This window comes from Podospora pseudocomata, chromosome 3 (assembly GCF_035222375.1).
Source record: "Podospora pseudocomata strain CBS 415.72m chromosome 3, whole genome shotgun sequence".
NCBI classification, from domain to species: Eukaryota; Fungi; Ascomycota; class Sordariomycetes; order Sordariales; family Podosporaceae; genus Podospora; species Podospora pseudocomata.
The window spans coordinates 2,134,004-2,158,063 of NC_085887.1; the positions used below are offsets into that span (position 1 = coordinate 2,134,004).

At 52.5% G+C, this 24,060-nt stretch overlaps 8 protein-coding genes across 8 annotated transcripts; 3 read left to right on the forward strand and 5 right to left on the reverse strand.

Annotated features, from left to right (window-relative positions):
• Nucleotides 1-248: 248 nt before the first annotated feature.
• On the reverse strand, nucleotides 249-4,062 carry QC762_306090 (uncharacterized protein). The gene is made up of 2 exons (XM_062888902.1): nucleotides 2,625-4,062; nucleotides 249-2,558 (listed from the first exon to the last, which is right to left on the reverse strand). The coding sequence occupies exons 1-2, from the start codon at nucleotides 3,243-3,245 to the stop codon at nucleotides 525-527; spliced, it is 2,655 nt and encodes an 884-aa protein (XP_062744830.1). The 5' UTR covers nucleotides 3,246-4,062; the 3' UTR covers nucleotides 249-524.
• QC762_306100 (uncharacterized protein) lies at nucleotides 3,753-5,821 on the forward strand (the record flags this gene model as incomplete). The annotated part of the gene is made up of 4 exons (XM_062888903.1): nucleotides 3,753-4,585; nucleotides 4,665-4,978; nucleotides 5,032-5,162; nucleotides 5,226-5,821. The coding sequence occupies exons 1-4, from the start codon at nucleotides 4,466-4,468 to the stop codon at nucleotides 5,819-5,821; spliced, it is 1,161 nt and encodes a 386-aa protein (XP_062744831.1). The 5' UTR covers nucleotides 3,753-4,465.
• Nucleotides 5,822-6,351: 530 nt separating this feature from the next.
• QC762_306110 (uncharacterized protein) lies at nucleotides 6,352-10,012 on the forward strand (the record flags this gene model as incomplete). Its single annotated transcript, XM_062888904.1, has 2 exons — nucleotides 6,352-7,933; nucleotides 7,985-10,012. The coding sequence occupies 2 exons, from the start codon at nucleotides 6,352-6,354 to the stop codon at nucleotides 9,778-9,780; spliced, it is 3,378 nt and encodes a 1,125-aa protein (XP_062744832.1). The 3' UTR covers nucleotides 9,781-10,012.
• A 380-nt stretch (nucleotides 10,013-10,392) lies between these two features.
• Nucleotides 10,393-12,663, reverse strand: SEC6 (SNARE-binding exocyst subunit S6; the record flags this gene model as incomplete). Its single annotated transcript, XM_062888905.1, has 1 exon — nucleotides 10,393-12,663. The coding sequence occupies one exon, from the start codon at nucleotides 12,661-12,663 to the stop codon at nucleotides 10,393-10,395; it is 2,271 nt and encodes a 756-aa protein (XP_062744833.1).
• A 999-nt stretch (nucleotides 12,664-13,662) lies between these two features.
• Nucleotides 13,663-14,038, reverse strand: COX15_1 (Cytochrome c oxidase assembly protein cox15; the record flags this gene model as incomplete). Its single annotated transcript, XM_062888906.1, has 2 exons — nucleotides 13,663-13,706; nucleotides 13,825-14,038. The coding sequence occupies 2 exons, from the start codon at nucleotides 14,036-14,038 to the stop codon at nucleotides 13,663-13,665; spliced, it is 258 nt and encodes an 85-aa protein (XP_062744834.1).
• A 399-nt stretch (nucleotides 14,039-14,437) lies between these two features.
• On the reverse strand, nucleotides 14,438-16,328 carry GLR1 (Glutathione reductase; the record flags this gene model as incomplete). Its single annotated transcript, XM_062888907.1, has 2 exons — nucleotides 15,783-16,328; nucleotides 14,438-15,713 (listed from the first exon to the last, which is right to left on the reverse strand). The coding sequence occupies exons 1-2, from the start codon at nucleotides 16,037-16,039 to the stop codon at nucleotides 14,438-14,440; spliced, it is 1,533 nt and encodes a 510-aa protein (XP_062744835.1). The 5' UTR covers nucleotides 16,040-16,328.
• Nucleotides 16,329-16,448: 120 nt separating this feature from the next.
• On the forward strand, nucleotides 16,449-18,121 carry QC762_306150 (uncharacterized protein; the record flags this gene model as incomplete). The annotated part of the gene is made up of 2 exons (XM_062888908.1): nucleotides 16,449-16,481; nucleotides 16,650-18,121. The coding sequence occupies exons 1-2, from the start codon at nucleotides 16,466-16,468 to the stop codon at nucleotides 18,119-18,121; spliced, it is 1,488 nt and encodes a 495-aa protein (XP_062744836.1). The 5' UTR covers nucleotides 16,449-16,465.
• A 5,032-nt stretch (nucleotides 18,122-23,153) lies between these two features.
• QC762_306155 (uncharacterized protein) lies at nucleotides 23,154-23,945 on the reverse strand (the record flags this gene model as incomplete). Its single annotated transcript, XM_062888909.1, has 2 exons — nucleotides 23,154-23,615; nucleotides 23,670-23,945. 2 exons carry the CDS (start codon nucleotides 23,943-23,945, stop codon nucleotides 23,154-23,156), a joined length of 738 nt encoding a protein of 245 aa, XP_062744837.1.
• Between the last annotated feature and the right edge of the window lie 115 nt (nucleotides 23,946-24,060).

Below are 24,060 nucleotides of genomic sequence, written 5' to 3' on the forward strand. Positions count from 1 at the left end.
ACGAGGTCAGTGTGTAAGTCTAAGTCAACCTATCCCGTTGTCAGTGGAGTCCCCCAAACATCACCGCTCAAAACGACGTTCCTCAGCGAGTCATGCATCCCGTCCACACAGCCCCTTCCTTCCCTTTTCGGCAAGACGGCCCCTTCACCAAGTCCTCTGAATGGACAGACGCCCTCTCCACGCCAAGAAATCACCTCAATGCAACCGCAAGAAACCGTCAGCGACTTAGATGCAGCCAAAAGTATGGTGATGGTGTCATGTTAGCATCTTCTGTAGATTACCACTCCATAACAACTTTGTTTCCATACTATATATCCGTCAATGTACAATAAACGCCATGCATATAAAACCCTCACCTACATGCTACTTTTCGAATGAAACAAAACAACGCTTTTAGTCCATCAACTCGCACGCATATGCCGCCAAAAGATCCCACAATACAAAAGACAAGACATTCCCAATCCATTTTTTTTGTGGTATACCCTTCCCAGTCTCCCCAGTCCTCATCCCTCCCACATTAGACATTACGACCCCATCATCGCATCCCAATCCCAGGTCACCGTCCCACCGCCCCAAAGTTCATTGACACTATACCCGAGCTGTTCAAAGTTGACCGGGATCTCCCCCAGCGTGTCCGTGTTGGGGACCCACCAAGGATTTACTGGCATCTCCATACCGTTGTTGTTGCTTCCTGTCGCAATTCCATGCGGGTTCGGTTGCGGCTGTGGTTGTTGTTGAAAAGGAGTCATCCCCTGCGGAAACGAGCCATTCGTCAGCCCCCGATCTCGCACGTTCCGGACATCCCGACCGAATCCCTGAATATGAGAAGTGGTATCCGACGGTGATGAAAATGAGGCACAGACCTTGTCTCTGGAAAAAGGGTCAAATGGTGCTGATGGGCCGCCTCCGGGAGGTGCAGAGAACGGTCCGTTATTGACCCTTCTGTGGCCTTGCGATGGCCCGTGTGTAACCGGCCCGCCACGTCCTGGCGTTGCCCCTACTAACGACGGACCAGGTTGAGAGCCCGTCGGCTGGCTCGAAACAGGCGGATCCTGTCCGGCCATCACTTTGTAGTGTAACGTCACGAACCTGTCCGCACTGGCTGCCTTTGCTTCCTGTGAGGTTTTGATCCCTAGGTGAGCCTCCAAAAGTCCAAAGGCAGCACACATAATGCTGTATCCCCAGGGCTCATTGTTCCCGCACCTCAAGATCCGGTCCTCCTTCATGGCCAGGCACTTCTCCAGGGCCTCCACCGTGTGCTTGCTGTTGATCATGATCATATTAGTTGACCCGCGTGGTTGGAGCATGGTGACACTGCAGAGATTGATCGCCAGTGTTAGACTGTCCTCACGGAGAAAGTTGAGTGTGCGAATGCCCTGCTGGAAAAGTTGGTCGTTGAGGAGAACCATATCCCTGGCGGCATTGTAGTAGATAATCTCCGAGTATTGGTACTTGGAGTTTTGTTTGCGAAGACGAAGGAAGGGCTGGTGCAGAGGTATGATGTATTGGCGAAGCTGGATGTGCAAAAGTGTATAGGCAAGCAAAGGCTTCTTCTGAGTTTGTTGTTCGTCCGTATCTTCATTGTCTGCATCGCTTACATCCCATGACGGGAGGGCATCAATCTCGCGGTTGATCTCATCGGTGTAGCGAACGACACGCGCATAGTCGAGATCTTCGGGAGGGCCGGTGAGCACCCGGCTCAGCTCCAGGCGAAGCGGCAAGCTCTGGCGACTGAGATGCTGATAGGAAGAGTACGTGTATGTAGTTGGAGGCTTTGAAGGAGGGAGCTCTTTCGTGTCCTCGTCAAACTCGTCGTCGTCGATGTTATGCGGCGGATTGACATCGTAGTGTAGAGTGCTCAAGATTGACGGCAGGCCGTGGTCAAAGGATGCTTGAAGATCGTAGCTCTGAATAGTCGCCCAGATTCTCCTCCGCATCTCCTGCTGGAAAGGGGTGATCTTGTCACTCCTCATGTGGCTGGGTTCCCGGTGCAAGCCGACAGAGATGGCGTCCTGTGTCATTGCGCCCGCATTTTTCCAATATCTCTTCTTCTTCATTGTGTTGACTCTCTTGGCAAGGTAGATGAGGCAGGCGATCTGATAGTGAATCAGGCGGCGATGCTTTTGGCTCTGAACTTCCTGCCAACGTTCAACAGCTTCGATCCATTTGATGGCATTGGCGTAAGAGATCGACACCATCTTTTCGAACTTGTGCGGTAACTTAGCAGCCAAACAGCTGGCAATGCCCATGATGGACAAGATCAAAGCCGTGAAGGCTGCATTACGAGTCTCGTTAGGGTCCCAGAACTTGGCATAATCCCTGCGGAAGCTGGGGATGTGGAGGATTCGGTGAATCTGCTCGAACTGGTCCAAGTAAATAGATACCATGTGATCAGCTTCCTCCTTGGAGGGAAGGAGAGCTTCCAGCGCAAGGTCTGGTTCACGGAACTTCCTGTCTCGGTCCTCGGCCCTCTTGTGGCGGTCCTTGTTCCGGCTGATCCGGTGTGGTCGAAGCCACTCCTCGGAGGTTTCTTTCATGAAAGGACACAGTCCAGTCAACTTCTCGTCGTTAGCCAACGCATTCCGAGCCAATGGAGAGGAAGAAAGTAAAAGACCATCACATACTTCTTGGAAGGCCAGGAACGCGCTGTGGGGGCCAAAGTATCGCGTTTTGAACTCCTTGCCCCTGAAGAAGCGTAGCTCTTCTTTGTCGGCCGTTGTTGTCTGGACCCGCAGGAACTGTGGCAGCTCAGGTTCTTCCTTGTCTCTTTCGTCATCTTCGTGATGCTTCGGCTCAGGGGGTGAGTGGTCCTGAAGCGTACTGCCGTCGACAGAAGCGCCGCCCTGTTTATTGGTGAGGAGGTTCCTCAGCTGGGCAACCTCCATCTCCAACCGACGGATCCTGTCAAGATCTCGGCCATCCTTGCGAAAGTAAGGCGACTCTCCTCCGGTACTTGGCAACGACAGTCGAGAGTCCAGACCCGTCAAGGCACCCTGGGAGAGGCCGAGCTTGTTCGGAGGTGCCAGGCCGGGCCGGGTCTCATACTCGCACTTGTCTGATGTACCGGACTGAAGACAGCGGGAGCATGGAAACTCCCGGTCACAGGACAACTTTCTTCGACGGCACTCGAGGCAGGAGAGCCGGACTCTCTGGCGTTTACGGGGCGGAGCGCGATCATCACCATCCTCGTGGGCCTCGGTTCCGCCGGGGCTAACGCTTTGTTCACTCGGATCCGACCGGGGCATGGTGTTTCTCCCGGAGACGGAGGGGGCTATCGGCCGAAGGGAAGGTTCCAAACAAACAAACAAAACAGACCCAGCCGCCACTGACGCTCGGCGCCGTTTTCCCTATCTAAGTTGCAGGCGATAAACAAGGAAGTGGGCTCGAGCATGCGAAACAGAGACAGCAACAAAACGGGCCAGTCGGCGATAAACGCTTTATCAATCAAATCTGATAAGAGAAACCTGTACTGTATGTAAGGTGAGAAAAGCAGCAAGCGAACACGACTGCCAAAACGAAACCTGCAGCAGTATAAATTTTCCCTCTCTCGCAAAACCAATGACTAATAACGAGGGCTTTGCTGGTTCAGTCGAAACGACAGGCGATGCTCAGAGAACAAGCAAAACAAATATCGAGTTAAAGATCTCGACGTCCACAGCCATTGAACGGGGGACTCGTCAACTCCTTCCTCTTCTGACTGTAGAGTTGGTGTGATGTGGTCGTGATCGTTGGTGATGCGTGTTGAGGAATAAGATTCTCGGAGATCCGACACTTTTCGCCGAGGCTGCCCCTCTTTCTGCCAGCTTCACCTGTTCATCCGATGATTGGCCGACTGAAGCAGAGAGGACTGTGCTTACATAAGGTCAGGATATTCTGTCAATGAGCAGGGAAGTCATCCTCCTGGACCTTGGGTATGAAGAAAGATGGGATGATGACCTCGGAGGAAACATTGCAGCTTTGCAGTGAGTTTCTCTGACCATGTGGAAAGGTCGAAGTCTATGGATTTAAACCAGACTTTTCCAATTGCCTAACGAACCTTCATGTGACAACGGAACAAGACATTGTTCCGAAACTCTGAGGGTTAGGGGTGGATATGGACACTCAACAAAGCAACCACGACGATGAAGACGGAACTATTCACTGTGAGCAAGCCGCACACAAGGAACATTCGTTCTATTGGAGAACCAGACTTTGAATCAGACCCCCGATCAATCCGTCCCCATTGTCCCAGAACCACGGGACGGGCTGACCGACCAGCGACTTATTCGCAAGCTTAGAAGAGGCTTGGCAATGGTGTGGTGGGACAAAGACAGAGCTTGGGTCTGAAAGGCCACCGACGCCACCAAACGGTCTGGCTTGGCTCGGCGCACTAGACACGGTGCAACATCGACATTCGGGTTTTGTGGGATCGCAAATTCCAGTCGGGTTTGGGCACCTTCGAGAGACGCGATGGCGGTATGATAACATGCGCGCATTTTTTTGGATATTTTTGCTTGGATGCGCCTGCTGGGAGGCTGCACGCGCTGCCAGCTTAGTGCCGGGGAAGGCCTTTGATCGTTTGATCACGATATGGCTGGAGAATCAGGTTGGTCCAACAGTCCACACACAACCATTCCACATGTGCTCCATAACATGTTTACTGACCAGTATAATGGTACGTGTAGGACTATGCCAAGGTTGTCTTGGAGCCTAGCATCGCCGACTTGAAGAGGAAGGGCATCTTGCTCACGAGGTTCTATGCGCACACCCATCCATCCCAGCCAAACTACCTGGCCGCCATCGGTGGGGATTATTGGGGCCTCGATCACGATGACATGGTTCATATCCCTGAGAACGTCTCGACAGTGGTGGACCTGCTGGATTACCGGAACATAAGCTGGGCAGGTTACTTTGAGGACATGCCCGGCCCGGGGTACATGGGGAACTATAGCGATGGACAGACTGGGAACGGCACATGGGACTATGTGAGGAAACACAAGTACGAACACGTGGAATCGGGCTTCTTGATGGAGAATGCTAACCTCGTACCAGTCCATTTGTGTCGTATGAAAGCGTCATTATGGAGGGAGAGCGGCTGCTGGCCCTAGACTCCTTCCGTGCCTTCCAAAGGGCCTTCAAGGCAAAGGAGGTTCCCCAATTTGTGTTCATGACCCCCAACATGAGTACGTATTCTTCCATCTCTTCATCACCCGCCGCGGTATAGATCAAAGACTGACATGGCGCAGTGAACGATGGCCACAACACGAGCAACAAGTTTGCTGCTGACTGGGCCCACAAGTTCCTTCAACCTCTTCTGGATCCTAAAGCTTTCGACGAAAAGACGTTGATAATGCTTACGTATGATGAATCGGAAGATTACAGCCAGCCTAACCACATCGTCACTTTGCTTCTGGGAAGCGCAATTCCTCCAGCGCTCAAGGGAACAGAAGACAGCACCTTCTACACCCACTTCAGCTTGCTCTCGACCATCCAGAACAACTGGATGCTGCCCAATCTCGGCAGGTATGACGTTGGAGCAAATGTGTTTCAGTTTGTTGCAGATGCGTCTGGTTACACCAAGAACAAGGAGCCTGCCAATGCAGCGTCAGTCAACAATTCAATATCATACCCGGGGTTTCTGCACACCGAGCCCACAAACAGACTGGACATCCCAATACCAAACGACAAATTGATTGGCGCCGGTGGGCTTCCGATCCTTGACAAGATCAAGCAGAAATGGGCCGGTGACAACAAGAAGGTGGGGAAGACGCCGTACGACGGCAGCGGGAATGTGCACGATGGCGACAACCCGCCAGTCTACAACCCTCCCAAGGCCAATTGATTAGATAATTGGATGCCCAGCATAAGTCTTCCCTTGCAGGTTGTGCTTCTCGTGTGTGCTCCGTGGCTCCTTCCATTTCTACACTTTCTCTGGCTCTTCACTCGATCGCTGTCATCGTTCCTTCCCTATGGCAGCACTGCTCTCCATGCCCCTTACAATTTTGGGAAGCTGCGGGTGCCAATGAAGGGCCTGCCGTGCGTCCATGTCATTCATCTTCGGACCTGAACTTCCATCAATCTCGCACACACTTCGGAAGGAAAGCTGCAAGTCGTCCGCAAGAGGGAGGCCCTGGTAATGGCCCCAAGGAACTCTGTTTGCTTCTGCCTCGGCGGGAACATCCCTTTCTGTGTTTCTCAGCAGCCTTCTCGTATCTCTTGACATCTTCAGGCCTGCCATTCCATGCATGGCAACCTCTGGGAGACCAGCCCACACCACCACCACCGTTTCTTGGAATACTTTGTAGATCCTACATCTTTGCATGCCCCCCGAGTTGGTGATGCCTGCTGGCCTGTCCGAATCACGTCGCAATCATGGCCGTCTTCTGCTGCTGCACTTCGGCACGGTCGTCCAAAACACGGACAATCGCACCAAGAAGTCCTGAGCCTGTGTTACCTTCACCACCACCCCTTGCTCGCCTCCCCGGACCCCTTACCCTGAATCCAGTCAATCCACTCTCGACTGAGACATCGCCCAGATCGCTCTCATCACTTCAGCCTTCGGTACCTGCCACCATCAGCCCCATCGAACCCATAGAGCTCGGCCAGTTGGTAGTCGAAGACTCGGACAGTGAAGATGAGCCTGACCATCCAGCACCCCACAATAAGAGCACCAGCACCCTCCACCTGGTCCGCACCCGTATCCGCCGTCACCTCTCCCAGGATTCGCTCTCAAAGAAGAAGGCTCGGTCTGCAGTGGGCTTCACCGAGGAGGAGATTCAGCGACGAGCCGAGCTGAAACGGCTTATGCACAAAAGAATCCAGGAGGAGCTCCGGAGTGAAGAAGGACAAAAATCCACACGGAGTGAAGTCTCCTCTGATCGACACCCTGGCAGTCCCAAGATTGACCTTCTTCCTGGCGGCGGACCGCGGGACAATATCGAGTTTGTTGTTGCCGATGACAGCAGGCCCAACTCACCCGGAATGAACAGTGAAGCACCGGATGCTGGTCAGACTGATCCCGAAGCTCTTGCACCGGTTGCCGCAAATTCCAAAACAGTTCGAGAACAAGGCTCCTTCCCAGAGATGCCAGCATCACCAGATCTTGTGCCTCGGCGGTATCCAAGCACTAGCGAGACCTCATCAATTGCTTCCTGGCGGCTTTCTTACAGTGCAGGCCAGCTCGACGAACTGGCCAGCTACATTGACCGAGGAGAGCCATCGAGTCATGTAGATGCTGTGCACAGCTCCTCTGCGTCACACCCGGAATCCATCATTCGTCTTCCAACCTCGGGATTGGATCCACCACGCCCTGCCCATTCGTTGTCACGCTCACATTCGTCACCCGCCCGACCCGGCACGCAAGTTACTGAGACTGCATCCGTTGTAGAGCAGTCTCCATTGAGCGTCTGGCTGCGAAGTCAGGGCCTTCGATCTCGTTCTTCCTCGCCTGCAAGATCATCCGAACAAGACTTTGAGCAAGGTGCAAGTGTTCAGCAAGCCGAGGTGGTTTATCTCAGGAGATGGAGCTCTGTTCAAAATTCTGCCGTCCCAGAGGCTGAGAGTCAGAAGCCGGAAATAGTCCACCTCTACGACATGGATATTCATCGCCAGTTGGGAACTCAAACTTTCAACACACCAATGGATTCTCCAACACGATCCCGATCGATGAGAAACAGTGGTGCAAGCGGTTCCTGCGGTGCTCAAACTTCGGGAAGTACAATCCGTCCTTCTTCCGACCCTCCAAGCAAACCTCCAAGCAACAAGTCGACTTTCAGCCACTCTGAAGTTATCTTGGCTCCACACGACCCGAATAACCTGGGGACTAAATCATCGTCGGTGTACCCATCAGCTGGACAAAGTGTACAGTTGAGCGCAGGCGCGTCTACTCTTGATCTTCCGGCGACACTTGCCCCCCACGAGTTACCGCCAGCTTTTACTTTGCCAGGTTTCAAATGTGTGTGAGTCCCATGCTTGTGATTGGCAGTTGCTAACTCTGGACTGACAGGGCTCGATGCTGTGAATAATCCATACCTTGTAGGAGAACCGGTGGAAAGTTCCCACCGAACAACAGGAGAAAACTCGGCCAACAACAGTTTGCCACTTCTGGAAGGACGCTCAGAGCTCCACAGGTCTTCGACAGTTACAAAAGCCGATGCCTCGAGCAGGGTCCGCAAGGAGTCTCAACTGGATACGGTTGAAAAGAGTATCGGATATTTTCATCTTGGCCACGGTGCACCTGCACTTATCGTCAAGAGGTTCCGGAAGGAGGCAGACACACCTCCCCCGGAGCCGGTGAAACACTCTTTTCTGGCACGCCTTCATTTAACCATCCCTAGAAGAACCAAAATAAGCCCACGAAACTTTGACGGCGCGGTCACAGAACAAGAACAGGAGCAGGGGCAGGGACCGAACTGGGAGCCAGAGCCGTCACCACCACCGTTGAGACATTGTCCAGGCGTCAAACGTGGGCGTCCTGACTCTTGGGGAACAGCCATCACCTCACTGTACCACCCTCTAACCCCGATTCTTTCCGAGTATGAAGGCAGTGCAGATGATCTGTGGAGGTTAGGCATACGCGACGAGTCTCCGAAACAACAGACGGAGTCTCGCGGTATCAAAGCCCATCGCCGTGGTTCAAGTTTCCCCGAAAGTCTGAACAAGAGGCTCCAAGCTGTTGCCGATTCGGAGCACAGTGGCAGCTCCTCTGGGTATATGGGTGTTCCGAGTACTGACCCGTCTTGTCGTTTCTCGTCTGCACCGGGCTCGCCGGTCTCTCATACAACTGATTGCGGCTTGTCGTCCATCGCAGAGACGACCGAGACCCCCAAGCGCAGTTCGTCCACAGGCCTCCAAAGCCCAATTTACGATGCATTCAGAACACACTACCCAGCAAGAAGCAGCGATTTCACCCGAGACTGTCCCAGATCCCCACTGGCACAGACAGGCTCCCGACTTCGTGACTCTTCTACTCCTGGCGACCAATCTACCTGCGTCACCCCTGAGCTCGTTGTGGACCACCCGGAAATCGTGATTGAAGCCGCACGCCAACCCCACAAAAACGACTCCCGCCTTACTCTCAAGTCGAGCACCCAGTCCTTCTCTGGGAAGTTTGGAAAAGCCATCAAGTCAAGTTTTGGAAAGCTCGTCCCCCACCGCGGGCCCTCCAACAGCACTGGTTCGAAGTCGCTGGAAAGCCTCAAAAGGCGAGGAAGCGGAGCCAGAGCAGAGGTTGTGAAACTTCAAAAGTCACAAGACGTAGGAGTTTCATGCCGGGGCCCGAAGTATTGGCAGACAAATACGCCAAAAAGGGGTCGCACGATTTCTCTCAGCACACGGATGGCGACCTTGTTGCATTCTGACTCGAATCCCGAAGAGGAGAAGCGACAGCATCCTAGCCATCACCAGCTCCGGCATCGTGCACCTCTTTGTGCACTGCCTATAAACACACCTATTCGAGATCGACAAGCCAGCAGTAGCGCAGACAACAGCAAAGACTCGTCGACGACAGCCGAAAAGTTTATTACGCCATTCAGCTCATTTTATCACAGCAACAATGATACGGCATCGTTTCACTCTTGTCATGATAAAGGGGATACTACGGATATCAATTCCATCAAAAGCGATAGCACACTGGCTCATCGACTGCATATTGCCTCGGCGCCTCACTTGAGTGCGCCGCCGGCGGGAGCGGCCAAGTTTCAGACTTGGAGTGGGAGGGAGAGGAGCAGGCCGCTGATTACGGTGCAGAGCATGGAGCAGATGCGGTTGAGGAGGGTGAATACAGTGGTGAGAGTTGTGTGATGTGTGTGTTGAGGGAACTGGTGAAGGGTGACAGTGTGTGGTCAAGAATGGTCAGCGGGTGCTTGAGTGAGCAACAAGGCAGATTTTGTTTTTGGTTGTTTATGATGGGGGTTTATGAAGGACAGCTTTTTTTTTTTTTTTTTCGCATGGTGGGCTGTTTTGGTAGGTGCATGTCTATACTATTTCAGCTCTTATGACGCCGACCTCAAGGACGCAGCAAAAAAAGAGGGGGAAGAAGGCCGGACATGTATGGTTAGAGTTGTGGTATATTAGGGGATATGAAGGAGGGTGGTTATGGTTATTTATTGGGCAGTTGTAAAAGACGGGAGTGTAGGTATAGTTTATGTAGCTGTGACCAGGGGTGGAGGAGTGTTGTTAATAGAGTACATATTGGTTGACGATGGGTTCTATTGTCTGGGTGACTGTTCGGTGGTGATCGATATGGCACGATCAATGTTGGCAAGGCATGATCTAAAGCTGGAGACTGGGTCTTGCGAGCGTGTCGTTCAGTTGGGACATGCAATCAGACACATTTATGGAGACAAAAGTAAGCCGAAACAAGCCCATCATGATTCATTACTATTACAACCAAAACTATCTCTCACTCACTCTCTACTTGACCTTACTCATAATCGTCTCCGGCCCCCTAACCACATCCATCTGCGCGGCCCTCGCCTTGACGGCATTCAGCATACTCCTCTCAAAGTCATCCCTGCTCCTCAACACGGCCTCGACCCAGCTGATCTGCAAGTCCCAATACGACGTCTTGAAGCCTGCAAACGTGTCCGGGATCTGTTCCTTTTCCGCAGTCAGCAGGCCCAGAAACGCCTCCGTGACCCTCCACGTCTCCTTGATGGCGTTGCCCACTTCCGGGTTGGGAAGGGAATTAAAAAACTCGAACGCGGTAGACAAGTCGTCAAAGATCTTGTCCTGAAAGTTATCCACCCTCCTAAACTTGGCGCCCTTGTTCCTGACCGAGCCGAGGTACCGGACGAGGAGCTCGTCGGCAAAGATTTCGATAAAAATGTCAACGAGCGAGTGATGCAGCACCATCCTGTAGTCCGAGACGTACTCCTCAAACGTGGCGATCATGCGCGCCATGTGGGTGGTGGTGTACCACTTTGGCGTGAAAAAGTCGGGCATGACAGTCCTAAAGTCAACGGAAAAGACCAGGCTGGCAAACTTGGCCATGCACCACGTGGACAAGTCAACGTAGCCGTCCCGCAGGGTGGTGACTTCTGCTTCGGCGCGGTCCATGTACTGGGGCGTGACGAGGGGAGAAAACTTTTTCCTAAAGTCCGAGAGGTAAGCCAGCCGGCCTTCTTCCTCGTTGTCGTCTATGCAGGCTATCTGGTCGTTCGCCGTGGCCACAAGCCAGTCCTGCAGCGGTTGGAACCCCTCCAGGTCGCCCGTGGTGGAGTTTTCGTACCGCGCAGACTCGTCCTCGAGCATCTTCTGCCAGGCCTGCTGGCGTTGGCGTAGGCGTTGGAACATGGCGTCGACTACACCCTCGACCACATCCGCTCGCTTGGAGTTGGCTGCTGCTTCGAGTTGTTCCCTCAGCATGCGCCAGAGATCGATGAGGTTCTTGTTGCGAAAATACCCGTACTCGTCTGTTTCCAGGTTCCCGCCGTCGACACCTCGTTCAGCAAAATCCTTCCTCTCCGCCGCCCAAATCCGATCAATCCACTCGTCTAAAAACTTGATGATGAGCTGTCTGAAATCCCTCACCAGCTCCGTCTCCCTGTTGTCGATGACCTGCACCCCCAACTCCTCCTGCTTGAACCCCAACTTCAGCATCTTCCTATAATACTTCTCCGGCCACCCCACAATCTCCAACGTGTGGCTACTGCTCGTCTCCGGGTCCTCCACGATCCCAATCAAGAAATCATGCATCATCTGGTGAAAGATCACCGCCCACGTCTTGAAAATCTTCCACTTCCTCGGCATCAGCTGCTTCTGCTCCATCCCCAACCTCACCGTGTTCAAATCATTAAAATACCACCTCAAACTCTTCTCCAACCCCCCCGGATCCCCCATAAACTCCTGCCTGCTCTTTTCAAACTGCGGCGCCGCCGCATCTTTGATGCACTCCAAAAACCTCTCCTTGTAACCCCTCACAGTCTTGGCCCCGTCAGTAATGCTCTGAAACCTCGTCGCAATCTCCCTATGGTCCTTCAGCGCCTCCTGCAGCGCCATAACCCTCTGATCACTCTTCTCCTCCGCCTCCACAATCAACGCAAACCTCACCACCAAACTCTCATTCTCCGCCTGCACCAACGTGATCAAACTCATAGCAATCAGCTCAATCCTCTCATCAAACACCCTCACCACCCCATCCAACCTCTCAAAATAATCCTCCAACGTCACCCTCAACCCCGGATCATCCCCCCTACTAATCTGCTCCATCGCATCATCCCTTATATTCCTCAACCTCGTCAGCTCATAATGCACCCTCAACAAATTCGGCATCGCCTCGTAATCAGCCTCGTCCTCCCTCAGCATCTCCTCCACCTCCGCCACCCTCTCCGCGAACCCCTCCAGGTTCCTCCTCATCGTCTCGACAGCGTTGAAGTTACGATGTGCTTGACTGACGAGGTTGATCGTCGCAAAGTCTGTGCCCGTGATCTGGTTTTGGGATTCCGAGGCGATCTTGTCAATCTTGATCATTTCTTCCTTAATCGACTGTAGTGTTTTTTGCGAGTCGGATAGGTGTGTCATGCCGGATTGGGTTGTTTCGAGCTGGTCGCGCAGGCCGGCGCGGAGCTGGGAGTCGATCAGGGATTTTTTGCGGGCGAATTCGGTTTTGAGGGCCGAGAGCTTGTCGAAGAGGTCGTCTGGGTGGCGGAGGAGGGTGGGGAGGTGGACGGGGGGGATGTCCATTTTGGAGGTGTTATATGGGGGTCGATGGGAGGCGTGGTTGTTCGTCGGAGGTTATGAGAGGGGTTCGGTGGTGGTTGAGGTGGTGGTGGTGGTGGTTCGGGGGTGGCCTGGAGGGGCGGCGCATCAATAGGGGTGGTTCGGAGGCGTCGCGGGATAATTCAATATCGTTTTGTTTGGGGTATCAGAGGCTGGCTTTCATCAGTCGTAAACGTCTTCTTAAATATGCCGAGAGATGTCGTTGGTGTTGTTACAGGGTTGTGTTGAGTTCGAGGACAAGGTATCGTTGATGTTTGGGGATGGTTCGTAGCCTTGCAGCAGCTGGGACGGGGGACGAGCTTCTGGAATGCGGCTGTGGCCCGTGCGTCAAGCTCGGAATCTCGTTGAGGAGAGGCACAAGCCGAGCTTCTCAAGCTCCCAGAAACTGGCAATGTGATGTTAATTAGAGATTGAGACTAACTGTGAGATTAGGTTTGGAAATTAGCTACCCTACACTGAATAGGGCTTCAAATCAGGCTGTCGAGGAGGCACTGGTGAAGCAAGGCTGCTATATCTGGATATCCCTTCATCAACAGTAACGTCATAGCAAGCTGGCAAGCCGGAATGTGCCCTCATCAGCCTTATATCTCCGATCCCAAAGGATATCAATCATAGGTCCGTCTCCAATGGCACGCTATCCTGCTATGCCGAAGAGGCCCAAACAAGCTCCCACCTGTCATCCTCGAAGCTTGTCACAAGAAAGAGCTGTTTGTTAGACTGGATGTCAGTCGACTCTCGCCACGAGCTTCTGGTGTCAGACCAAGTCCCAAGCACATCAGTAGGTAGTTCGTTATCAGTTCGTCTTCGGTATCCCATCTCACCCACCCTTCCATCGCCCAAATAAAACATCACCAGATCGTAGTTCAAGCCCTGATAAAAGACCAGCAGCATCGTGTAACTCTATTCGGTCTATCCACCTTCTCATCAAGGCACGTATCGTATCATATACAATTCTCTCCCCTCTTACTTCCCCTCCGATATCATCTCCCTGCCATCGTCCTTGTTTCCTAGTGGCACAAAGACCGTTTACTTCGCGGGGTGGTAAGTTTGCCAGACTGTCCTCCTTTGTCAGCGTCCATCCCCACTCCCTCAACCTCATCATCACCACCCCCAAAAATAACTCACCGGCAATACCAAAAGGCAAAGTAAACCCAACAGTGCAGTAAGTCCAGTACTTGATCGCGAATCCCTTCTTGCGGGGGTTGAAGGGAATGTTGGAAAGGGGACCCTCAGGGTAGTGATAAGGCGACGACAGCTGGGCGCGGGTGGTCGAGAAGCCGCGGCGGGCGACCGCCTGGCGGAGGACAGGAGAAGCAAGAGTGCGGGAGGCGGCGATCATCTTCAAGAGGGGGGGGGGCAAGTAAACAGCTCAGTTAGCTTCTCTGATCAACTTTGTTTCAATTGGGGTGTCGCTGTCGTGGTTGTCGTCGGGCATGTAAGAGAGAGGGACTCACTTTGACAGAGTGGAGAGAGTTTGCTGAACTATCGTCGTCAGAGGGTCGGAGAGAGATTGAAGTTCGATTGTGTTGCTCGCCTGTGACGTTCCACACTTTCTCCGGGATTGCAGTTGCGGGAGCTCGGGCCAACCGCGGAAGAACGAAAAGTGGTGTGACTTTGACGCTCACATGTGGGGATTTCTCACCCAGAGGAAACTTATGTAAGCGAACACCATCAAGGACATCAACTTCAAGATAACAAATTACTTGCACCAATTGGCTATTAATTCATGGTATCACATCTACCTCAAAGTAACAAGCTCCTCGGCGCTAGTCGGATGAATAGCAACACAGCTATCAAAATCAGCCTTGGTAGCCCCCATCTTCACCGCAACACCAAAGCCCTGGAGCATCTCTCCGCTACCCAGACCCATGATGTGCAGACCAACAACCTTCTCCTCTGGCCCAGCGCAGATAAGCTTGTAGCTGGTAGGCGCCTTCTCCTCGGGCTCCATCATGGCATAGTACATGGCCGTGAAGTTGGTCTTGTAGATCTTGAGGTTCTCAGCGCCATACTTCTCCACAGCCTGGGGTTCAGTCAAGCCGATCGAGCCAACCTCGGGGTGGGAAAAGACGACCGAAGGAATATTGTCGTAATCGAGCTTGGAAGTTCTGAACTGCTCTGGCCCGAAGAGACGAGCGGCAAGCTTGCGACCGGCAGCAATGGCTACTGGGGTGAGCTCGACATGACCCGTGACGTCGCCAAGCGCGTAGACGTTCTCGACGTTGGTGTTTTGATATTCATCAACCAAAATATGGCCCTTCTCGGTGGTCTTGACGCCCGCCACCTCAAGACCGAGACCCTCGATGGCTGGTGTGCGGCCAATGGCCCAGATCAAGTGATCCACGTCCTCCAAAACACCCTCGCCATTGGAGCCCTCGCCCTTGGAGGAGTTGTAGTGAAGCCTGAGCTTGCCGGTCTTCTCATCTTTCTCAACCTTGTTGGTCAAGCTTCTCTTGTGTACATGGATTCCGAGTCTCTCGTACTCGGCCGTGACCTTCTCCTGAATCATTGGGTCAAAGCTGCGGAGGAAGGTGTCGTAACGAATAAACAAATGTGTCTCGACACCGAGCGCGTTGAACATGCCGGCGAACTCAACAGCGATATAACCAGCGCCAACAAGCGCCACCTTCTTGGGAAGCTTGTCGATATCGAAGAAACCGTCGCTGTTGATTCCGAACTCGGAACCAGGAATTTCTGGGGGCACATGTGGGTTACCGCCGACGGCGATCAGAATCTTCTTCGCATTGACAACCTCCTTGCTGCCATCGTCCAGGGTCACCTCGACCGAGTTCTTCGACAGAAGCTTGGCCCAGCCGTGAATGTATTCCACCTTGTCATTGGCAAGGTTGCGCTCGTAGATACCGTTGAGGCGCTTGATGTAGGCATCTCGCTTGGTCTTGAACGTTGGCCAGTCGAAAGGGGCTGTTTCTTGAACGTTGAAGCCGTAGGCCTTGGCTTGGTGGATGGTCTCGGCGATAAAGGCGGCGTTGAAAGTCACCTTTTTTGGCACACAACTGAGATGCGACGACTAGTGTCAGCCTTGTATGTGCGGCTGCATGGTATGGTAGGAGAAAGGTACGTACCCCACGTTGACACATGTGCCTCCGAGTCTCTTTCCCTCAATTACCATGGCCTTTGCGCCGTATCTCGAGGCGGCGGCTCTGGCGGCACCGAGGCCGCCGCTGCCGCCTCCAATTACGAGGAAGTCGGTTTCTTTGGAAATGGGCGCCATGTTGATCACTGTGGACGAAAAGTGTCTGGAGATGGTGCCGATGCGGCCTGATGCAACAGTTCTGGATGATAAGACCGGGCGTCTGGCCAAGATAGAGATTGCTTGCATAAGAATGAAAGGAAACTCGGGATACCGTCTTCTAGGAGGAAGAGGTATCGCGGGGTAAAAGGGAGGAGGGGGGTCTTATACAAGCGAGTTCTGGCGCAAGCAGCGGGTTGCTGACTGATGGCACGATGGAATTCCAAATCCAACGTCCGAACTCCCACTCTCACAACGGCGCAACGGTAAGATCCAAGATGCCGATACGCAGAAGTCCAAAGAAAGCAAAGAAACGGCGCTCAGGTAAGCAATTGTCGATTATATATGGATACTAATTCTTTGCGACTCGGCTGCCCCCGCTCCTCCGGTTCGGCTGCGTCATTGCAGGGGTCAGTGACAAATTCCGGGCTGGGTTTCAAAAGAGATTCCTCGCCCCACTGTTTCTGACAGGGGCTGTCACCTTCACCATGCACTAACAAATTATTGCCCTGAACGATGATCAAGACTCGAGGTACGTACCGATGATGAGAGCATCTCAACTCACAACTCAATCAAATCTGATGGTTTGACGACAATTGTAAGATGGGCTTAACAAGGGAGACACGGGTAATGCATGGTCAATGTCCAATTTTCAATTTTCTTCCTCTTTTTTGACTTCTATTTTTTACCTTCTCGTGAGCATCTCATAAGACTCCCACCATGACAACCACCAAACTCCCCCTCCCCGGCAAGCTCACCGTCGCCCAGCTCCAATCCCTCTGCTCCTCCACCGGCCTCCCCCAGGCCGGTTCCAAACCCACCATCCAACAAACCCTCCGTCAAGCAGCCCAATCCGCCCAACACATCCCCGACACCGCTCGCATACTGAGCATCGACCTCGGCCTCAAAAACTTCGCCTTCAGCCTCCTCACACCCGCCTCAAGCCCTTCAGAGAAGACACCCTTACCAACACCCCCCGATTCATCATCAGTTCCCCAGGCATTACTCCCACCCGTCACCCTCCACCACTGGAACCACCTCAACCTAACCACCCCCCTCCTCCCACAAGATGACCCAGTCCAATTCACCCCCTCCTCCTTATCCTCACTAACCTACTCCCTCATCTCAACCCACCTCCTCCCCTTGAAACCAACGCACATCCTCATCGAGCGCCAGCGCTTCCGCACCGGCAACGCCTCAAACATATTCGAATGGACGATCAGGGTGAACACGCTGGAATCAATGCTCCACGCCTGTTTTGCAACCCTCAAAGGGGTCGACTTATTCCATGGCAATGTCATTTCCATCTCACCAAAGACAGTAGCCGGTTACCTCTTTCCCAAAAGTGAGGCCAAGGCCGAGGGAGGGGGGAAGAGCCAAAATGCGTACCATTTGTTGAAGGCGAATAAAGTCGGTATGTTGGGGGAGTGGTTACAGCAGGGGAAACTGATAAAGCCACAGGACCAAGGGGCGGGGATGGCAAAGGGTTTTCTGGAGGCGTGGAGGGCGAAGGGGGTGAGGGGGAAGAAGAAGAGGGAGATGGAGGAGGGGGTGCTGGGAAGGGGGGTGAAGTTGGATGATTTGAGTGATTCGGTGTTGCAGGGGATGGTTTGGTTGCAGTGGCAGAGGAACTTGGAGGGGTTGAGGGGGGTGGATTTTGGGGAGGAGGAGAAGGGGGTTGCGAAGGCGATTAGCAAGGTGAAGAAAGGGACCGGGAGGATCAAGCATGTTGATGTGCATGATGAGGGGTATGGAGGGGTTGAGGTGGATGCTGTGTTGGAGGGGGGTGGTGGGAAGAAGAAATCGGGGAGGAGGAAAAAGACCGCCGTGGCTCAGGAAGTTATTGATGAAGTGGCGTTGTTGGAGACTCCAAAGAAGAGTCGTGGGCGGTCCAAGAAGGTAGAGGGGATCGAGGAGGCGGAAGATATTGGAACAGCCGGGACAGAACCGGTCAAAAAGCGGCCTGGTCGACGGAAAAAGGCGTCAGTCGAAGAAGAGAATGCTGAAGAGGTTGTGCTGGAGGCAGATACTAAGAAAAAAAGCCGTGGTAGGCTAAGGAAAGCAGCTGTTGGTGGGAGTGACAAAGTTGAGGTGGCAGCGGCTGAGATGAAAATTTCCAGAAGAAGGTCAGCTCGAATTGAATCGAACGAGGATGATATCGTCTTGATATAAAACATAACTAGAAGACCTAATTACCAAACCAAAGGATGCTGAGATGGCTCTACATCATACCGTCCCACCGTCTACCAGTCCCTTATTCCTGATCTATTTCAGGGCAATTTTTTAGCCTATCTGCTAACAATTTCTCTGGGGTGTCCGTGTGCCACTCCGTCGCTGTACGCTATACGTCTGGCCCATCATTGGCTTTTCAACCCTCATAGCCAGATTGCGCGTCCTTTGCTTTCGACCCAGACCTCGAGCCTCCATAGGACAGAAGCAAAGTTGGGCAGCGACGTGGGAGTGTTCGTGTCCGAGCTCCATGACCCCATACAAGCACTGAGATTCGTCTTCTTCGGCAGTGAGTCTAAAATGATGGAATCGGCCCCATTGTGTGCGACGCGATGCAGCACGAAGATCTCATGTTCTGTATCAGCCTCTTTTATACATAGCCTTCCTCCGCGAGCAAACCGCTAGAACTTACTCTTTCCAGCCCACGCTTGACGTGCGCACGCGGCTCTTTGTCAGAGCTCGGATGAAGATTCATTGTCTGGACGCGGCTCTGCTCTGTTCAACCTCACTGGTAGGTTTTTGACGCCGCACACATAGCCCGCAGCTACAAAGCGAAAGTAATTACTCTTCGGCCCTTGCCATAAAAGCCATAACAGGCAAGGAGCGTCCACAGGCACAACAAACAATGGGCGAGGCGTCCGACACGTGAATATCAGCTCACAAGATTCTCGCCCCTGCGCACGCCTCTCTGGAAAACTGCAACAGATGGATCACCATGGACACAGGGTCTTGATGTTTCTACTGTCCGCAGCCTAGCGTTGCAGATTGCTCAAGCCTCATGGTGCGAGTTGCAGCACACCGAATCAAGACCATTCTTGCCTCGCGTCCGCACGTTACCTTTGCCCGCTCGCGCGTGTACGCGGTAGTATTTCTATCGGCCGACTGAGTTGCATCATTCGCTTGCGGGGGTCCAAGTTTTTTTATCAAAGCTGGGATGAACTTTTAACTTTGGTTTTGCATAGGTACGACTTTAGAATTATTTCCAACACGTTCATTTACTGGTAGTTAAACGGAGTGAAGCAAAAGAGGAAAAGGCCTTTAAAAATGCCTTCTTCAACAGAGTTCAGGGGTCAAACAATGCACACACACAACGTGACTCCTATTTCCTGAACAACATCTATTTTTTATTTCCGCACCCAGAAACACGTAAAAGCTATTTGGTCATCCATACTATCAACCCACCCAGTCTCCTCCTTCCTTGCTGCTCTCTCAGATATAAGAAGTGCCCCCCTCAGTCAGGTCAAATGCCGCGATACCGCAGCCGACCTCCGGGGACACAGCCCTCCACAGCAATATTGTCACAGTACGGGCAGAAATGAGGTTCGCCGGAGGCTCGATGAAGGTACAGGGCTGGGCAGAATAAGGCACTGGTTTGTAAAGTTTCGGATTGCTTCCTGGCGTCTCTGATTACCGAAGTGGTCGCCTGGCGGCCGCATTGATTGACGTGGGTATCACGGAGCCTATTGTCGGTGAGTGGTTAAGGTACCTTGGCTGAGGGTGGGTGCTTGTGGGCAAGAGACAGTTTGGTTCAATGCCAAGTTTTCTGATGGACTCGATCGACAGTGGAGGATGGAAAAGCGAATGTTTGGTAGGTTAAATACCCAGGCATGTGTCACATAGGTAACTGTCAAGGTAAGGTTCATCACTAGTCCCAGCTGGTTCCTCTGACATGTCCAACACCCATTACTCACAACAACAAACACAGAAAACTGGCTTATATCCACTGCCACACATCTCTGCTCCCTTTTCAGCCTTTTCTCACCTAGGTAGACTCCAGCACATCAAAAAACAGCCGCCACCACCATCACAAAACCCACCAACAATGTCCTTACTCCCCCAAGCCTAAATCAACTTCTACCGTCACCAAGTACAGCACAACTTCCTCTCCCAATGCAGCATCTGCCCCTTTCTGGCCACCCTCAACCTGAACCCCCCCGTTCCCTGCCCTCTATGCTGCAACATGGTCGGCTCCCTGAACCTAAACCACACAGTCGACACTCTCAAAAGACTGGTCAGAATCTCCGAGGTGTTTCACTGGCCACAGTTTGTTGCCCACATCAACGACGCACTCGTGGCGAGAGTGACTCATTTTTTCAGATTTTGAGCCAGATGATGATGATGTTGAAGGACTTCCTCCCAATTTTAGACGTGCTGTTCCCCAGACTGAACAGCAGATGATGTTCTCCTGTCCAGCTTAACGAGAAATGTGTGCGGCCTGATACTATCACCCGTTCGCTCCTTCCTCAGCTGTCCTGGTTTTAAATGTTCCCTACCTGCCTGGTCTCGACAGTCTTGCTGCCTGATCTTTCTTTCTGTCTTGCGACCAGACCTTACCCGCTATTTTTCTCCCCGACTATCGGGATCTTGACTTCCTCCAACTCCCTACTGGTAACCTTTCTACCTCCTCCAAGTTTCGATCCTCTTCAAAGCCTGTCCACTTCTGCCCATCTCGAACGGTTCTCCGTTATTAAATACGCAACACTACAATCCCTAATATGCCCCTCAACAACGAGGCTGAGAGTGATTGCGAAGACGCGATCACGAACTTCAAGGTCATTTGCATGACTTGCGCAGCTCTCGCCCGTCACTCCAAAGCTCCGCCCTGCTAACGATGTGAGATCATGGAGAGATGGGCCAGACTCCCCTTTCACAGCGAAGCCTTTCTCTAGAAGCTCGTCCGAACATTGTAGGTTTTCCACTACGATGAGGTTCTGGCCTACGCAATCGAAGCAATCATCGACAGAGTTGCACGAACTCTCAAAATCAGAAGGGACCTTGACTTCAATGATCTGCCCACCCCATCGGAGACGCAATAATGGGCCGCGTACTCCTGAACAAATTGAGTTCGCTCAGCTGTCAAAGCCATTCCCAACAACCGAGGATTTTGAGTATGTGTACAACAAAGCGATGCTCAGAAGAAGCCGTATTCCGAGCTGTGGGGTGCCATATTGGAGCGTACAACTTCATCCGAGATGGGGTTCATCAGTGAGAGACAAATCTCGGCTCTACAAGTATAGACTGGGATGTCGTCTGGTTAGATGTGGGACATGGGGGTAAACGGTGGGGCACAAAAGTAAACAAGCCCCTTTTAGCCCCTTTACCATAAGTGGAGCCTTATTCAGCAAGGATCTTTTTGCAACACCAGATACAGAGAAAGGGCCAAACTACATAGTTCTGCGGCCCATTGTTCTGGCTATAGCTATTGTGACTGCGTGGATATTTTGTTTACATGTGAAGTAATGTGCCAAATCCCTACCTGTGCTGCATCACTTCACATGGATCTCCAAGTCCTCTCCTCGTACATTGCGTGGTTCAGTGGGCCGCCGAAAACAGGGACAAGACGTGTAACTGAAAACAAGGATTTCACCGAGAGTAAAGAAAGCTTAATTGATATGTGGAGAAAGTGGATGTGATTCGAGGAGGATGAAAAGCGATAACCACTGTACTTGACCCCAGTCCCTACAAGGTCGGCGTTGGTAAGTCTCGAGCCTACTCTGGGCCTAAGATGTAGCCTAACAAAAGTTAGAGAAAATGTGGAGTTGGGTTCAAGTTTTGGCATGGTGTGTTACATCATCATCATACAGACACATATTCATGTCCCCAATTTCGATGTCCCTCTATGTATTTTGACGTGTACTTGGTAGACATTGGGTTAACTGAGCAACCATGTATGTGAAAGTAAAAAAATCCCTTTCCAAACCCCCTTTTTGCAAAGCATTGACCCAACCCGAAAAGAAAAACGAAATCGTCCTGTAAACCGACCGTAACTAGCCCAGAAGAAACACAAAGTCATAAAGCCATAATCATAGTAGCCAGCAGCCACATTCACCTCTTATCTTCGCCCACCAATTAAAAGCAAGTCCATGGTCCCAATGTCGTATCCCCGTTCTCTCACTGGCCTTCCGCCGTTGCGTCGCCTTCAGATACGCCTCCCCAATGTCCTTCTGTGCAAGGCCACTCTGCAGCCAACCGCCTTCTGTCCGCCTGGTACAAACGGCTGTCTGTCACCTCATAGGCTCTGTTGACCCTCTCGGCGATAGCAACCCTGAGGTATGCCTCCATCTCATCAAAGCGAATTTCATGGGAAATCTCGGAGATTTGCCAGAGGATGTTTCGTGTATGCATATCTTTCCTTGATCCATGTCTTCATTTTGATGCAATGTGCGCATTTTCTGGAACAGGGCCCTTTGCAGGTTGGGCATGCTTTTCTGAAGTCGAGGATGGCTTGGCTGCGGTAGATGTTGTTTTGTAGTAAATCAGCTTGAGCTTGCTGGTTTCTGGTGGCAGAGCCTGTCCCTCACACGAATTCAGGTGTCGAAACCCGACTCTGGAGTCACCTTAACGGCGGTCCATGGCCCGCGACGCGCCCAAAAGCTCGCGAAAAGAGAGGGACAAACATAGAGGTCCTCTCCATCTTCCCCAGTTTATCACGCCCTTGTTACTAGCCTCTCCTGATTGGCTGCATCGAGGGTCAGCTGGGAAAACTTCCATTCCTTTCGGGTTAGGGTTGAGGCTGAGGAGGGGCTTGTCCCAAGCAAGTGGCTTGCTCTGCGTGCTCTAACCACCCTGCCTGGATGAGTCATTGGTCTGGGGAATACAAGGAGGCTCCGACTAGGTTGGGACCTGTGGTGATTATACAATGCAGGTACAATATGGTACGTTGTCAATTCACACAGTCTATTTACACTTCAATTCGTACAGTCTAAAGTTCAGTTCACACGTGCGGGATTACTACAGTATATCTAGTGGCTATCGTGACATCACATTTGATGGTCGGTTCTAGGCCTCCTTATACCAGGAATCACTTTATCGAGCTTACATGCATGCAAGATCTTGAAGCGCGGATTACTTTGGGTATCTCAGTTTATAATTGGCCTGTCTAAGCTTTTGTTAACCCTGATCCGAGCTATCAACTTGTCTTCCTTGGGACTCTTGTCGCTAGCCATCCACCCATTCGGTTCCTCCGGGTTAAGCTTCAGTCTTCTTTGTTAAGCTGCCGATCGTCGAAACTGGACTCCTTAAGGTTTGCCTTTGCTGATTGTGCACACCACGGTTCCAGACTGGCATTTGCGATTGGAGTTGGCTTGGTTGTTGTTGGGATAGGTGTAGGCTTTGTTCTCGCAGGGCTTGAACCACTCGGGGCCTGGAGTCGCAGCCCCATTCTCTCTGAAAGGGTGTATACAAGGCCCTTGGCCGTTTTCCTCAGGGCAGGGCTTCCCCTGTAGCCAGAGATTGTCGTTACAGCCAGCAATCTCAACACCATTGCAACGGCACATGATAGGGAAGTTGAATCCGTCGACATACGAGACGTTGGTGTCGCCCCCTCCGAAAGCCAAGCCTTGTTTCTCCAGGGAGAGTTCCCACACGACTCTCCCGCCCATTCATGATTTTGCCCGCTTCCACAACAGCGATGTGGCCCGAGTAGTCGGTACGGAGTCTAATCTGGCCTCTCTCCATTAGCCAACTGACCAGGAGCAGGCTGCCCATCTAACAGATCAGGCACAGGGGGCTTTCCGGAATCAAAATAGTGTTCGTTCTCGGTGTGGATAGTCTGGAGGGCCTTCCCAGCCTTGTTCTCGAAGACAACCGTCCAGAAGCCACCGTCGGGAAGAGGAGTGACGGTCGCCGCTACTTCCGGGTCAAGGGTGCGGTTGTCGTCCAAAGCGCCGCCGCTTGCTGTGCCCAAACCCATACAATCAGCACCCACAATGCCGGAGAACTTGGAAGCGGCCGTGGTGACTGAAGTAGCGAATGTGGTGATGGGCATAGGAAAGAAAGGGTTGGCATCTTCCTTGCCCTGGATGCCTGAGAACTTGGGGCCAGTCGTGGTAGTTGTGGTAGTCGTGGTAGGAAAAGTTGAAGCCGTCCGAGGCGACGTAGGG

Excerpts from the sequence above, each read along its gene's own strand:
- QC762_306090 (XM_062888902.1), bottom strand. The coding sequence starts at position 3,245 with ATGCCCCGGTCGGATCCGAGTGAACAAAGCGTTAGCCCCGGCGGAACC. Across the intron at positions 2,559-2,624 it reads CGTTCCTGGCCTTCCAAGAA|TTGACTGGACTGTGTCCTTT; the intron begins GTATGTGATGGT and ends AACGACGAGAAG.